Here is a 15,829-nt window from a genome sequence, read left to right as displayed (position 1 = left end):
ATTTTTTTCCATAATTATCAGCTAATGATAAGGCACTTTCATTCACATCATCCCCTTCCTCATCAGAAGAATCATCAGCATTTCTAACACTAGGCTGGAAATTGGGCAAAGTGCTTAAAACTCTTCTTCCTTCCACACCTAAACTAAGTTTTAAAATAGCTAATTTCCTCCTAGCAATAAATACATCACCACCAATCGCTTCTAAATATGTGACAAAAGATTCCTTCTAATCTTCCCATTCCATGCAGGGAGGACCTGGATCTTGTAGAAATGTAGGGGAAATGGACTGTGTAGCCATCACTAATTAATTATTTAAGCTTACAGTCTAGATTACCAATAGTAGTAAAATCCCCAGATTGGAATATCACAAGAATGTGTCTCAAAGTTCAATATGGACGCGTTGCAATTTTGCTCCTGAATCTACAAAATAGTCAATACTTCCTCGCGCGTAGATGAATATCCACTCACCGGGGACTTTCTCAAGTGTTCTCGATAGATTAGCAGCCCCGCTCACCCGGCTGGATAAACGCTCCTCCGGTCTTCCGATATGACGCTGTAATCATCTGGAGATAAACGCGAAGAAATCAAAATGGCGGCACACACGTTTCTAGGTCACGCCAGGTAACCACGTGCTTATGTCCTCATCCAAGATGCGATGTCTTCGCGTGCTTCGTTGCCAAGCAACTCACTTCATGGCAACCTCAATATGCATGATGACGTCTTCTTAGATAGGCTGCTTCACTTCATCCAGACTCGAAATGCAGAGTTCTTCTCCTCGAACTTCCACACTCGAACCTCGCTTACTCGCAGAAATGTTGTTGCTAAGATGCAATTGGCCCATGTCAAGGTACTGGTACTGTTTACCTTTGAACAGCAACTGTCTTCTCATCAGTACATCGTAGATTAGTTAAAATCGATACCCTTCCAAGTAGCAGAACCTTCCTCACATGTAGAAATATACTACACGTATATCGATGACCAGACTGGGGGTCGTAAATGCAGGAGGATATTTTTAAGGAAATCCACTACAATTCGTAGCACTCCGATATAAACTCCATTAGATAAGGTGAATGTCGTCCATGGTTGTACATCCCATCCTCATCGCCAATTTTGGGAATACAGGACACAGTTGATAGTAGAAAGGAGCTTTATTGAAGAAACAGCATAACTACCCCCAGAGGCCAACCTCTCCGCTCCTTAGCCAAGCTTCACTGCTGGACTCTTCAATCCAGATTCCAGCAGTAGAACCTTGTTGCTAGGAGATGGTAAGATCACATGTAAAATGTTATTGAAAACATAACATTGTCCTTAAAGGATTTACTATTCTTTTCTCCCATGTATCTTGACATTGTATATCTTCAAGGTACATAGGTGTGAAAGTAAAAGTAGACTAGGACATTTCCACTTCTATACACACCTTACTGGTATTATCAGCAGAGATCTTTGACTCAATCAGTTGGGTTGTTGGTCTTTTTAGTGTCCCAGGGTTTAGATGGGAGAACCAGTGGTTTGCTAGTATATAAAACTTCTGTCATGGGCGAGTTCCTTCTTGGTTGTCTTGTCATCAGCCAGATGCAATAGTGAGCTGCAAACCATTTGCACCTCAGAGCCTTTCCATAGGGACTGAATGTGTTTTTAAGACTGGTCTCTCTTTTCTCATGAAAGTGCTGTTGGAATTCAATCTTTCATTATCCTCCTGATGTTTTTCAACACCACAAACTGGACGTTAAACACATATCATGCTTCTCTTAATAGAGATCTGATTTCTGGTGACCTACTACTTGTAAGTTGTTGAGACAATCATATGAGCTGAATGCAATGCTCAGGCCTCCGTTCCTAGTAAAATACTGCCATGAATCACTCATTCTGACGCTTTTCATGGAGTGCAGCCTCCATCCAGTGTCCACATTCTTTATGGTCTCCCTGTGGCAGTTAAAGGAAGCTTTAAGAAATGGTTATGTCTTGGCTTAGGTGACCTATGCAGCCATCTCCTCTTTCCTTTCTCGTTCTCAGTTGCTTTGGAATCTGTCAACATTTTGCATGGGAAAAAGCCAGAATATGAGCATAGGAGAAAGTTACCTTTAATGCGAATTCATTACTGCTAATCTTTCGACTGTCTGTTATCAGCGCGGTTTGTCGAGCATCTCAGCCAGACTTCAAAAAACAAAACTATTCAGATTGGCTCTTTTTTTTTTTTAAGGAGGGAACTGGTGCTTCTGCAAATATGTGCCTGGGTGGATGGATATTACATACGGCCCGTGCATCCTTACTTGATACTGGAATGCAAAGTTCTCAACTGACAGCAGTTGACATTTGCTACTGAAGGACATGGTGCACACAGGCAGATAGTAGTAGAGTCTACAGACTGAGAGTGAGTTACCATAAAGGTAATTTTATCTTTCTCTTGTTACCAGTAGAGTACCCTTGAAATAGAGGCAAGAAGTTGATTAACTCCGTTAGAAGCAGCAGCAGGGGTGAGGGAATGTAGGGGGGCAGAGGAGGGAAATGTCTCTTCAGTAACCTAGCTGTTAAGGCATTTCACCATAATGTCAGGCATTGTAGCCAGACTCTTTAAGCATTTGTGTCTGAGTATCTGTTTTCTGAAGCCCTTGGTACTTTTTACCTCCTTTCTCCTGGTATCGCCCTGGAGTATCAGGTGGGGGTCTCTGGTGCTAATTGCAGTCTGCCTGCTTCTACTGAAAGCGCTATGGTGTTAGAGAAGTACTTATGAAACCTCTTCCTGTCTCTCCTAGAAGAATGCTGAATTGAAGGAGACTCCACGGCAGCAGGTGTACCCAAAGGCTGGAGAACTTCCCTTTGTAGCTGGAAAGGTAGGCTTTCAGACTTCTTTATTTATGGTGCTTATGGAGTGCATTCATGTCTAGGCCGCACTGGACTTTGCTTGCTGTGAGGATGTGTGGGAATTGAAGTGCAAGAGAGAATGTGAAAGAGAGAATATAAAAGAGAAAATGGACGAGAGAAAGTAAGAGACTGTGTGTATGTGTGTGTATATGTGTATATATATATATATATATATATATTATATATCCCCGATACTTCCGCTTCTTCCCACCAAATATGGACATAAGATGGGCGGTCGCCAGTAGATAGTTATAGTTACAACCTAGTTTCCATAGGAAATCTCAAAATTCTATTTTGAATAACTTTGGCGCCGGTTGACGAATCCTCGCGAAATTTTCAAAACTAATGGGGCGCTCCGTTCAGCTCCTACCCTGAAAGTCTCGGGGTGATTCGTCAAGCGGGGGCCGAGAAAAAGGGGGGTCCCAAAACAAGTTTTCCCCATGCAGTTTTCCATAGGACCTTTAGTCGCAGCTACAGCCCGAACGCTGAACAGAATTACGTGAAATTTGGCAGAGAGGTAGCCATAAGGTCAAGGAAGTGCCTTTTGCAGGTCTGGTGTAAATCTGTTCAGTATTTCCTGAGAAAATAGCATTTAAAAGCATATCAATATCTATACACGCGCACCGTGCGTGCACTGTGCGCGCTCCCTGCCGTGCGCGAGCGCAATTCTGATTGGTTGTTAGATGTCGGTAAACATTCGAATCGGTCGGAACCAGGAAGTGTCGGCCGCCATTTTGTCTCTCGCAGTCTGAGGGGGTGGGAAAAAAAGGTGGAGAACGTGAAAAGGGGGCAGAGTGGACAGTTCCTGACCCCCTAGCCTTGGTCAGGGGGTCACCGAAGGACCCCAAAGGGAAAAAACTTATATTTTTTTTTTTTTTTTTTTTTAAATCGCGAGTTATAGTTATCTGAACGAACTATAACAGGGGAATTTCATTGGTTTTTTACGAGTGAAATGTCCAGCTAACTATAACCTGTGTGAAACCTATAGTTTTTTTAAGTGAATTTGTACGGTTTTTTTAAATGCTAAGTTATGTATCTATTATATTTTTTATATATTTTTTTTTACAATAAACTACCTATGTATATAGTTACAGATTGACTGTATCCTGTAATATGGAATGACTCGTTTAAAATGTTATATTTTTTTTAAAATCAGGTTTTTCACCGTGCGCGCACACGCACCCCGCGAATTTTTGGGGAAAAAACATGTTTTTTTCACCCTTCGGGGTCCTTCAGGGACCCCCTGACAAAGGCTAGGGGGTCAGGAACTCTCTACCCTGCCCCCTTTTCACGTTCTCCACCTTTCTTTTTCACTGTCACACACCAAACACACAAAATGGCGGCCGACACTTCCTGATTTCGACCGATTCGAATGTTGACTGACATGTAACCACCAATCAGAATTGCGCACGGTGCGCGCCTATAGATATTTATGTACTTTTAAATGCAATTTTCTCAGGAACTACTGAACAGATTGACACCATATATGCAAAAGGCACATGCCTGACCTGAGGACTACCTCTTTGCCAAATTTCAAGTAATTCTGTTCAGCCGTTCAGGCTGTACCTTCGACTAAAGATCCTATGGGAAAATGCATGGGGAAAACGCGTTTTGGGACCCCCCTTTTTTCTCAGCCCCCGCTTGACGAATCACCCCGAGACTTTCAGGGTAGGAGCTGAGCGGAGCGCCTCATTAGTTTTGAAAATTTCGCACGGATTCGTCAACCGGCGACAAAGTTATTCAAAATAGAATTTTCAGATTTCCTATGAAAACACGGTCCTAACTATAACTGTATTTGGAGAGGCCCAGAATTCTGCTCCATAGATCTCAATCATAGGAACACCCAGAACTTGCACTCGGAAGACTTCAAACCCACTGGTGAATCTACCTTAAGGGCCTCATTTACAAGAAAGGACTGCACCGCGGGACCACAATCCCTTTGGCTGCACCACGCTACGGCATTTTCAAAGCACAGGGAAGCAACAGATTTACAATATGTGCATTCTCCTGCACTGGCGCACAATTGGTTGCCATGAGCCGACGCAGGCACCCTTGCACCATGGTGCAAGGATGCCTGCGTCACGGGGATTATTGTTTATGTGCAGGAGGGTACACCTTCCTGCACATAAACAGTCACGAGGTGACTTCCTCGTTCTATGTGTGCTACAGAATGCAGCACACATAGAAAGAAGAAAAAACGAGGAGAAATGAGTAAATTTTGCCTCGTTGGGCCTCCCATTGGAGACGTAGCATTCAAACACATTGCCAGATTTACGATTTCTCGTAAATCTAGTAATGTCAGGTTCCATGGGTGTTGCGTGGGAACACCCACAGCAACACCCATGGAACGCCCCTTTCACGCAAAGTGCGTGTAAAGGGGCCGTATTTACAAGGACAGGAAAATCCAAGCAGGGTGGCTTTTCATGTCCTTGTAAATATGGGGCAGCAAAAAGTGCCGCTGGTACGTCACAAATATTGACGCACCGGCGGCGCAAGGGGCTTGTAAATAAGCCCCCCTATATCTAAGGTGAAAGGACTTGTACAAGGTACCGTAAGGCATTAGTGAACCTGATCCCCAGTTAATAGAACTTGTAGTTTGACTAAATGTCACAAAGGTGATCAAACGTTTTTTAGATTCTGGAACAAATTACATTTCTTTTTTTTTATAGCAAAAGCAACCTGAGGACACCAAACACGTGTGATTAATGCTTTTTAAGACTCTGTAGAGGGAAGAAACTCCGGAAACGCTATTGTGCTCAAGGAAAGCAGAGGAAAATGTAATCTAGTTGACTGTATTAATTATGGCCCGTGGTCTTAAAAAAAAAAAAAACAATTTTGAATTAAGGCCTATAGCTAAATAATGAGATCTGGTTTTCTCCTTGGCTCTGGTGGGTGTGACACTGCAAGGCTTTTAGGACGAGCAAATTATTTTAAGGAGGAACCACAGAAAAAGTGTGGGCCTTTATTTTCGAGTTTGATAATGGAAAATGGTACAGCCTCCCCTTCAGTCATTCAAAACGAAAATCAAAGAACAAAAGCATTTTATGTAAAGCTATACAGAGATGCTGCATAACCGGTGAGGTGCTGGTGTCAGAATGGCCTGGTTTTATTCAAGATAGTCTTTAACATCACATTTCAAATCTAAATGCACTCCTTAGATGCCTAAAGTGTATCCTTTAAGTGAATAAATTAATGTGGAAAACACAGATCTTCACCCGAATGACCAATCATAGTGTGGCAGGATAGAAGGCACTTGCCCGTACTTTAGTTTGTTTTTCTTCAGACACTGTAGGGTACCTTTTTTGGTCCTTGTTGCTGGAATAAACATATGGGAATAAAAGGACTTTACGACCCACATATACATCTTCTGTCTTCTTGAAGCACACTGTAGGATGTATCGGCATGATTTGTCTTGCAGTCTCAGTGGTACTTCCTTGGTTCTAGATCGTATTTCCTGCTTCTTCCTCATTCTAGTCAACTAGAATAAAAGTGATCAAATTGCTGATAACTACCGCATTTAGGTTCATACAGATCGCCTCTATCCTCTGACAACCTGGGTCAAGCAGAGCTCCAGCTGAGGGCGCTGACTGTTTCACTGAGAGTGCCACATTTTGCTGAGCACAACTCCGAACACTTGCATTTTTCTATCTACCGTTTTTGCTTCAGGTGGGCAGTGCCCTTTAAAAGGCGGCACAGCCATCTGCCATCTTGGGATTCACTTACGGTGGGGTTTCCATAGAGCAGACTAATCCACTGCAACCATCCATCTCCCAGCTGGAAAACGCCCATTACTGCAAATAAAAAGTCCCAGCATAGGGTGTCAAAGGCTTTTTCCAAATCGATCGCCCATACCACTGCATCAGGATAATCTCGCAAGTCAGGATGAAACATAACATGATACAATCTTCTCAGATTACTGGACGTGGAACGGGAGGGGATAAAACCGCTCTGGTCTACATGTACCAGTCGGCTCATGTAGGGTAGGAGTCTCGGGGCCAAGACTTTACTCAAAAGTTTTAGGTCCGTATTCAACATAGATAGCGGCCTGAATTCTGTTAATCCAGGATGAGCCAATTTAGATTTGGGCAAAGAGATCACTAACTCCTCCCGAAGTGAGGGCGGTAGGCGCACATCACGGAGTACAGTGGCATACATGTGCTCCAACTGCGGAGCAAGAATATCCATATAGGTACTATAAAATTCGGCCGGGAGCTATCCGGCCCGGGTGTTTTCCCCCTCGCCATTTTCCGAATAGCTGCCCTGATCTCGTCCGCCTTGATAAGTGAGGCTAACTGATCCCGGTCATCTTGTTCTAATTGTACCACTCTTTGCTCGTCTAAATAGGCTTGTAACTCTTCCCCCTGGGATGGCTGTGGAGGGCCGTACAGGGACTCATATTAGTCTTTAAATGTGTCATTGATGAACCTCGGGGAGGAGAGAATTTGACCTCGGAGGTTCGTGACGCTTACTATGGGTGAACCCCTACCCTCGGGTCTGACCAACCAAGCCATTAGTTTACCAGCTCTGTCCCCCTCTGAGTGCTGTGTGACCTGAAACTGTTTAAAGTCAAGGGCTCTCAATCTGTCCCAGGTAGCACCGCTAATTTCTCAAGGTTCTGGACCGTTGTTGCAGTTTCCCTATCCAGTGTCAGGATTTGGGCCTCTAAATCTGTCAATTCCTGGGTGACCAATCGTCGAATGCCAACAGTCTTGCCCAAGTAGTACCCCTGTGTCACTACTTTAAATGCTTCCCATTTATCAGGGGAGAGCTGGCGGTTCCTTGGTTGACGGTGAAATAGTCAGGGCCTCGGAAAGACCCTGACGGAACCCCTTGTCATCTAGCAGCGATGGGTCTAGCCGCCAGTGGGGGATCGGGGCTCCCTCCAGGATCGGGTTAAACCCAGCAAGTAAAGGGCTATGGTCAGAAAGGGATCTGCCAAGATATTCGGTGCCAGTCATCATGGGTGACAAAGTGGCCGAACAAAAGAATATGTCCAGGCGTGTGTGTAGGTCGTAAAGAGAAGAAGAATAGAAATATTCTCTACGCGCTTCGTTATGTAGTCGCCATACCTCATGAAGGTCCCAACCCGTGGCCCAGGTTCTTAACTCTTTAGTGGTGGCAGTCGCCAAGGCGCCCCGCAGAGGAGGGGTGGATGTATCCCGCTGAATATCGTAAACAAAGTTAGTCGCCTCCCAGTAGCAAAGTCTCATGGGAAAACCCGGCCAGCACCCCAGACAGCCGATCTAGAAAGGGAAGCTGTTCTCGGTTGGGGCTGTACACACTGCCCAATGTGATCTCCCTGCCACTCAGAGTGCCCATAATCACTACATACCTCCCCTCAGGGTCCACTACTTTCAGGTAAGCTGAAAGGGCACCCCTGGCCTAAACCATATCAGTACTCCCCGGGAGAATGCCAAGTACGTTGTAGCGAAGAGTTGGCCCCGCCACCTACGCCTCAAGCGGGAGACCTCCCCGTCAGTGAGATCGGTCTCCTGGAGCAAAATCACTTGCGCCCTGGTCTCTTGATATAATTAAAGACATTATATCGCTTAGCTAGAGATCCCATGCCCTTAATGTTCCAGGTCACAACCTTAATCCAGTCTGGGCTATCCGTGGATGCAGCCGTCAATCCCGTATGTAAACCCCTCCATCCCCCCCCCATCTCCCATCAACTCCCCAAACTGTAACCACCCTCCTGGCATAGAACAACAAATCCCCTCCAAACAACTCCCCATCCCAAGAGCGGACTGACAACGGTCAGCTGCCCAAACACACAAGCAAATCGCATAGTGAAAAACTCATACCAAATCGGAAAGATCCAAGGCTAACTGCGCTAGGACCTGCAAGGGGCGCAGCGTGCCGGGGAACCAACAAAGCGACCAAAATACTATCTTCACATGGCAGCAGCCTTATTAGTCCGTTCTAACCCATACCCCAGAGAAATCACCCCCCCCCCCCCCCAGTCACTCCCAACATCTAGCAGAAGCCTGAGTGATCTCAAATCTCAATCCCGCCCAGCCAAATCTTAAAGGATATAAAACCACAATGTAAACCGGCAGGAGAGAGGAAGCAGGAAGGAAACTGTCTCTCACTCTCTATAACCACCAGCCCTACATGTCATTTGAAAACTGCGGAGTCACTATGGGCAGCGTGCTGCCAGTGGTCCGGGAGGCATCTGAGTCAGTTTTGTCTTCGCCATACTTTGTTTCTGAGTCCGTTCCTACAGAGGAGGCCCCTGATCGCACCATGAGGGAGACCGCTTCCACGCTGCGGCTCTTTCCATTGCTGTCTGGGACGGACTCGGCTTCTTGAGTTCCGTCTTCTTTCGACGTTTCCGCAATCGTCTTCCCGGGCGGTCCGCCCCAGAGTGCCTACGCTCCTGACGAGGCTTTGAAGGACCCCCGCGTGGTAGGCCTCAACCCAGTCCCAGGTTGCTTTCGCGTCCTCGCAGAAGTGGGTCGTCCCATCAAGCATGATCTTGAGCCTGGCTGGGAACATCAGTGAGTATTGGATCCCCTCTTCCTGCAAAGATTTTTTAACTTCTAAGAAGGAGGAGCGGCGTCGCTGGACCTCCAACTTGTAGTCCGCGAACAGCGTGACTCTACTGTTCTCTACGAGAAAAGTACCAGCCTCCCGCGCCCTCCTGAGTAGCAAATCTCTGTCCCAGAAATGGAGCAGCCGGGCCACCACTGCACAGGGCGGTCGGCCAGGCGTCGGTGGCTGAGCAGGGACACGATAAGCCCTTTCCAGGGTGTAGAAGGGGGAAAGGCCCTGAGGCGCCACAACGTCCCTCAGCCATGCTTCCAGATAACTGACCATGTCTTGTCCTTCCACCCCTTCCGGAAGGCTCACCACTCGCACGTTGTTTCGGTCATTGCGCCCTTCTGCATCTTCTGCCTGTTTCTCCAGTTGACCTACCCTGTTGGTCAGCTTGCCCCCCTGAACCGAGATAGCCTGCTGGGCCGGTGCAAACACCTCTAGGGATGATTCCATCTGCTTCACCTGTCCAGAAAGCTTAGCATGTTCGGCGTGCAACAAACCAAGACCAGCCGCCACCGTGCTAATGTCTTGATGTAGGGTCGCCTTGGTGTCCGCTATGGCCTCGAATTTTGCCCAGTTGTTGGTGAACCGGAAACCTCCACCTGCTCAGCACCGGTGTCATTCGCAGCAGAGTCCATCTTGCCCTCCTCTAGATCTGGGGGGGGACCGATCTGCTTTCCCCGTGGTTTCCCCATGACTGGTATCCCTCTTTCCCCCGCCTGGGCCCGGGTGCGGCGAATCTTAGGCAAGCAGGAAACTGTTGGTTGCCCAGCTGGTACCCACCACTCCCGGGTCTCAAACAGTCCCACGGGTCCCACTGGCGCCCTTCCGGTATTCGCAGTTCAAGCCAGAGCCCAGTATGGCCCACTCCACTCTCAGGGCCAACGATGGTGGTGTGGACAGGCCACCACAATCACACGGTCTCCTCCCAGCAACGAAGGGGGCCCCGCCTTCACCCGCTCACAAGCACCGGGGCCAAGGACACCTTTCCAGGCAGTGTGTGTGGTACCGCTCCCAGGGCCGTCCGCCAGCATAGTCCATCTGCAGGCGGGCGCTGTCCGCGATCTGCCCCACCTCGGGATCGGGCCAATGTAGGAGTCCCCGCGCCCAGCCAGGGGACCAGTGCTGAGGTATGAATGCCCCTGCCGCTGACCCCCAGAGATGCAGCAGCGTCCGCTCCACTAGTCCTAACATCGTCCCCTTCTCCGGATCTCGCCGGCAGCACCTACCTTCGCGGCGCAGCAGCGCCTGTATCTCCGCACCAGCCGCCGCACAGGGAGCGTCCAGTGCCGGTCCGGAGGCCCACTCACGGAGCACGCCCAGCCACCTCAGGCACCTCACGGCAGGGCTCCCTGGTTGCGGGTCAGTGTTCAATCTGGGTCAACGACCCCCAGCTCAGGGCTGCATCTGCATACTCCTGATCCGGAGGCCCATTCACGGATCCCGTCCAGCCACCTCAGGTGCCTCCCAGCGGGGTTCCCTCATTCGCGGGACTGTCTGCAACTAGCAGGGACGATCCGCCTGTGCCCGGAGCAACGACCCCTAACTCAGGGCTGCAGTCGCGTACTCGCCACCGCATCGGCAACAGGAGCCGCCATCTTGGGCCGGCCCGTCCGCTCCTCCACAGCTGGTGTTCGGCGTCACTCCTGAGGTGTCCCAGTAGGAGATCCAGGAGCCCCACGGTCTCACGGGGGCAGGTCCTCTTCATGCGCCCCCAGGTTTGATCGGGAACACCTTTTTTCCCCGGAGAAATAGCCAGGCTAGCGCTGAGCTCAGGGCTCACGCGTCCGCCATCTCTTGCTCACAAGCCACGCCCCGTATCTAATCTATGGTTATACAATATAGCGTACCACCATGCTTGATAAGATAATTTGGTAAAATCTTTCCAATTTTTAGTTATTTGTAGAAAGGCAAATGCTAATGGAATAAAGCCCATAGCTTGGAATTAGAGCAGGCTTTAAACATTTGCCCTCCTGTGTTGGTCATAGATAACAATGAGGCAGCTATCCAATTTAATAACTCGATTGTCACAGCGGTCAACCAGGTGGTTCCTGAAAGAACGATCAAAGTAAAAAGATCCTAGGTGACGTCCCCTTGGTATGGACCAGAGCTTAAAAACTTAAAAGCTATGTGTAGAAGAGTGGAGCGCATTTGGAGGGCAGACTATAGTGCAGAACATAAGGCTAAATATAACATAGCACTCTAATCTTATAAGGAGGCTATTCTAAAAGCTAAAAACGTATACTACATTGCAAGAATTGAGGCGGCTAAGAACTCCTCCAAGGAGTGCTATCACAACCCCAACAGGCCAGTGTATATAAACCAGACCAAGCCTTTTGTGATAAAATGGCGAATTTCTTTAAGGCCAGGGTGCAACTAATTTATGATGAGCTCCATATAACATGAAGTCCGCAGAAAATGACTATGGCTTAGTATTAGAGGAAATTGACCTCAGTACCAATTAACTAGTTTTAGTACACTCGCCTCAACAGAGGTAAACAAAATTTTACTCTCTACTAAATCTGGATCTCCTAAAGATCCATGTCCACCAGCGGTCTTGCATCTGGCCTCCGGGACGATCCGCTCATACTTAACCCCTCTCCTAAACCAGGTGGAAAGCAGCCTGCATAAGACCAATATTGAAAAAACCTACTCTAGATCCTGCGGAGGTAAAGAACTATCGACCCATCTCCTGTCTGCTACTTACAGCTAAAATCCTCGAAAGTGCAGTAAACCAGGAGCTCATGCAATATCTAGATACTAACAATTTGCTTGACTCTAGTCAGCATGGCTTCCGGTCCTATCATTCGACCGAGACGCCCTGTTCATGGCAACAGAGGAAATTCGCAGACAGGTGGATGGAGGGGGCAGAGCCATCCTCACTGTCTTAGATCTCTCGGCAGCATTTGACACTGTGAATCACACGGTGATAGTAAGATGCCTGAGGGAGGTAGGGATCGGGGAATCTGCTCTGTCCCTTATCTCATCATTTCTGGCCTAGAGGCAGCTGAGTATACATTGGGAAAATCTGCAATCTGAATCATTTTGCATACTTTCTGGAGTGCCGCAGGGATCTGCACTGTCACCCACACTGTTCAATGTATTCGTCGCTCCACTTGCTGCACCAATTAGAGAGTATGGTTTTTTTAGGACTCGCCTGACCCAGCGCATGCGCTGGTCTGGCGAGACTTATTGAGAGGGCTCCAAAAAGTGCTACCAGGCCAGCCTAGAGCTACAGTGCATGTACGCGGGCGCGCGCGCTGAGCTTTACCGCGATTACTTTCACTTTCACGGCCGCTTTGATGTTTGATCGCGATCACTTTCACGGCCGCTTGGCATAGCCAAAAGGTCTCGCTTTTGGGACCTTATAAGTATTTAGTTATGCAACTGTTGCATGGCTAAACACTTATAAGGTCCCAAAGGCGAGACCTATTGGCTATGCCAATGCTTGTCATTGGTTTCTTATGCAGACGATTCACAGATTGTCATCTCTATATCCAAACAGTTTGAGGCCACCGCTGTCAATTTCCATACCTGCTTGACTCATATCATGAGATGGATGAGTCTTAATTACCTCAAGATCAATACTGATAAAACTGAGGTGATGGAACTTGGCAATGGGCCATCCATATGGAATTCTACATGGTGGACCACAGAGGTGGGTCAATGTTCGGTGCTGTCTAATAAAGCCAAGAACCTTGGGGTCATTTTTGATGACCAACTCAATTTCGCTGGCCAGATTAATAGTGTAACCTCTTCCTGCTTCTTCGTACTGAAGCTTCTTAAGAAGATATTTCCTTTTTATTCCACAAGATCTAAAGAAATCAGTAGTGGTTGCTCTCATCCTCTCACGATTGGACTATTGCAATGCGCTTTTTATAGGCATTGACAAAGCACAGAGATTACAATTACAATAGATACAACATGCCACTGCTCGGCTCTTGCTAAACATTCCTAGAGGGCATTCCACCTCTGCGGCTATCAGGTCTTTGCATTGGCTTCCGATCCAGCAAAGGACGGAGTTCAAAGCCTTATGCTTGGTCTTCGGTGGAGGAGCTGCCGATTTTGCAGAATCTCTTCTCTTGGTATATTCCCCCTAGAAACCTTAGATCTACTGATGCAGGTTTCATATGTATTTCTAAAATTCGTAAAGCCAGATGGGGCGGCAAGAGTTTGTCACATTGTGCAGCCAAATTGTGGAATCAGCTGCCCATCTCCATGAGACTAATGTCCAATAGGCTACTTTTCAGGAAGGCACTAAAATCATGGCTGTTCCCATCTGAAGAACCAGAACCTTTTGGACCTGGCGGCGAAGGGTATGCCTTAATCTCCTGGGTTCTCCTGCTTCAGCTAACAGACACGGGGGGGACACTGTCGGCGTAAAAGATCAGATGTTATTAGCTGCAGCTAGTACAGTTGTCCTAGAAGTACACACGGTATGTTCTCAGGAGACTGCCACTTCACTCCGTGGCGCACAATCTTATATAGTACATATATGAGATATACATTCACCAAAAACACACCTAAAACATATAAAAAGAGCCAATAAGAAAGGTTGGAAAACAGAGCAGAACCAATAGGAAAGGTTTGAAAAGAAAGTATCCAGTAACTCGAAGAAGCCTCTCCTCCAACCGTGTTTGTCACCCCTCCCCACGAACTAATTCATTAACAGGTTTGTAACCGACTCGCAGGTGGCGAGATACGTTTGTGTGTTTTGGAGGACAGTTGTGAAACGAGAGAATACTAGCAGAGGACAGCGAAGGCCAGACGATAAGATAAAGTCAGAAGAGAATAGTGTGAACCAACAGATAGTTGAGACAGGGATTAGGAAAACCAGACGGGGATTAGTGTACTCGGCCAGTCCTAACACCAGTTTTGTAAATAGAGGCAGAAGGCTTATTTTGACACGATGCTGCAGAGAAAGCAGCAAAGACTTTGTTCGCCGTGCTGCCTGAGTGAGGGCAACACAAAATGGCGACGGAGCACAAAATGGCGGGTCGATTCGATCACTATCGAAAATCGAATTTTCTCACATCTTAAAATAGTCATACCGCCATGATTCCTCCTATTCTCACCTCCTAGTGCCAAGACGCCTCGGCATTCGAGCGCTCTACAAAACTATATCCTATCCTAATAATAGGTCTCTTATCTTTGTGTTAGAATCGCAATCTGTCCAGATAGGAGAGAGGCTTCCTAAAACAACATGAGAGATAGAAAAAGGGCAGCTGGAATCAAAAATTGAATTAATTTGAGACCAAGCATGTTTCCCAAAATTATGAACAGGTGGGTATGGGAAAAGTAAGTGATATAGATCTGCACGTGGAGAGGAGAATGTCCAGCAGGCATCAGAGAGCTCGGCGTGTCTTGCATTTAAAGTAACCGGGGATAACCAAAGTCTATTGTATATAAAGAAAAGTGTCTGTGTGCTGATCGCTGCTCCAGAGGATTTCCTAATTTTTGTCCATATTTTATTCCATAACTCCGTGGACCAGCAAACCTCCAATTCTTTTTCCCAAGAAAGCTCCACCTTATTTTTTTTTCTCCTGTAATACAAGAAGTGTGTAAATAATTGTAAATAATGGAGGCTTTAGGGTCAACACGTAGAAGAATATGTAATCTGTTAATCGGAGAGGAGGCAGGGTCAGTTGAAGAGATTGGGAGCACGTATTGGGCTTGAGCATCTAAAGTGGGTGTTTCAGAAGGAGATATTTAGATTGGAAAGAGGGAGGTAGACCAAAGAGTCTACTAGCTTGCGAGAGACATAATCTCATCCTGTACGTATAGTTGATGTATCCAGATTAAACCTCTTTGCCTCTAGGATGTCCAATATAAAGGCCTACCACGTAGCAATATCATGTTATGCCATATCGTGGAACCAGAAAATGAAGTCCAATCCATAGGCTCTGATGTAGAATTAAGTTTCAAAATGTTTGATGTATGCTTAAGTACAGGAGTATATAAAGATGGTGGTTTGCGAGAAAAAGATAAATATTCTTGGAATCAGAAGGGAGATATAAAAGATCGTTCAAGTTCAGCCCAAAGAGGATAATCTGCGGGGGCTTCGGAGAGCCATCTTGACGCATGAAGGAGTAAAAAGGATTTGGGATTCGTGAGGATATCAGGGAAATTAACACCACCCTCTGATTTTGAATGAGTCAATTTTGATAGGGACATACGTGATTTTCTGTTACTCCATAAAAGAGGATAATATAGAATTAATTGTCTTAAAAAAGTTCAAGGAAATAGATACTGGAGTATTGGAAACTGTATACAAAAATATGGGGGATAGCATCATCCTTATGGTATCTAATCGACCCGACCAAGATAAGTATAGAGGGTGACATCTAGTAGTCAAAGAGGATATTCTCTGTATACAATTCTCCATACAGCATGAGATTGTGCCTGCAGTAGAGGGAGTAAATTGCAA

At 46.7% G+C, this 15,829-nt stretch overlaps 1 protein-coding gene across 3 annotated transcripts in view; it reads left to right on the top strand.

Moving 5' to 3' along the window:
* CEP57L1 (centrosomal protein 57 like 1) overlaps window positions 1–15,829 on the top strand; it is a 171,075-nt gene that overhangs the window by 85,808 nt on the left and 69,438 nt on the right. For all 3 annotated transcript variants that reach the window (XM_085611197.1, XM_085611196.1, XM_085611198.1), the window contains exon 9: window positions 2,754–2,831. In XM_085611197.1, coding sequence (XP_085467323.1) covers window positions 2,754–2,831 — 78 coding nt within the window. The remainder of the gene's footprint in view (window positions 1–2,753; window positions 2,832–15,829) is intronic.

Source organism: Triturus cristatus, chromosome 6, assembly GCF_964204655.1.
Source record: "Triturus cristatus chromosome 6, aTriCri1.1, whole genome shotgun sequence".
NCBI lineage: Eukaryota > Metazoa > Chordata > Amphibia > Caudata > Salamandridae > Triturus > Triturus cristatus.
This window is presented reverse-complemented; position numbering and strand designations above follow the sequence as displayed.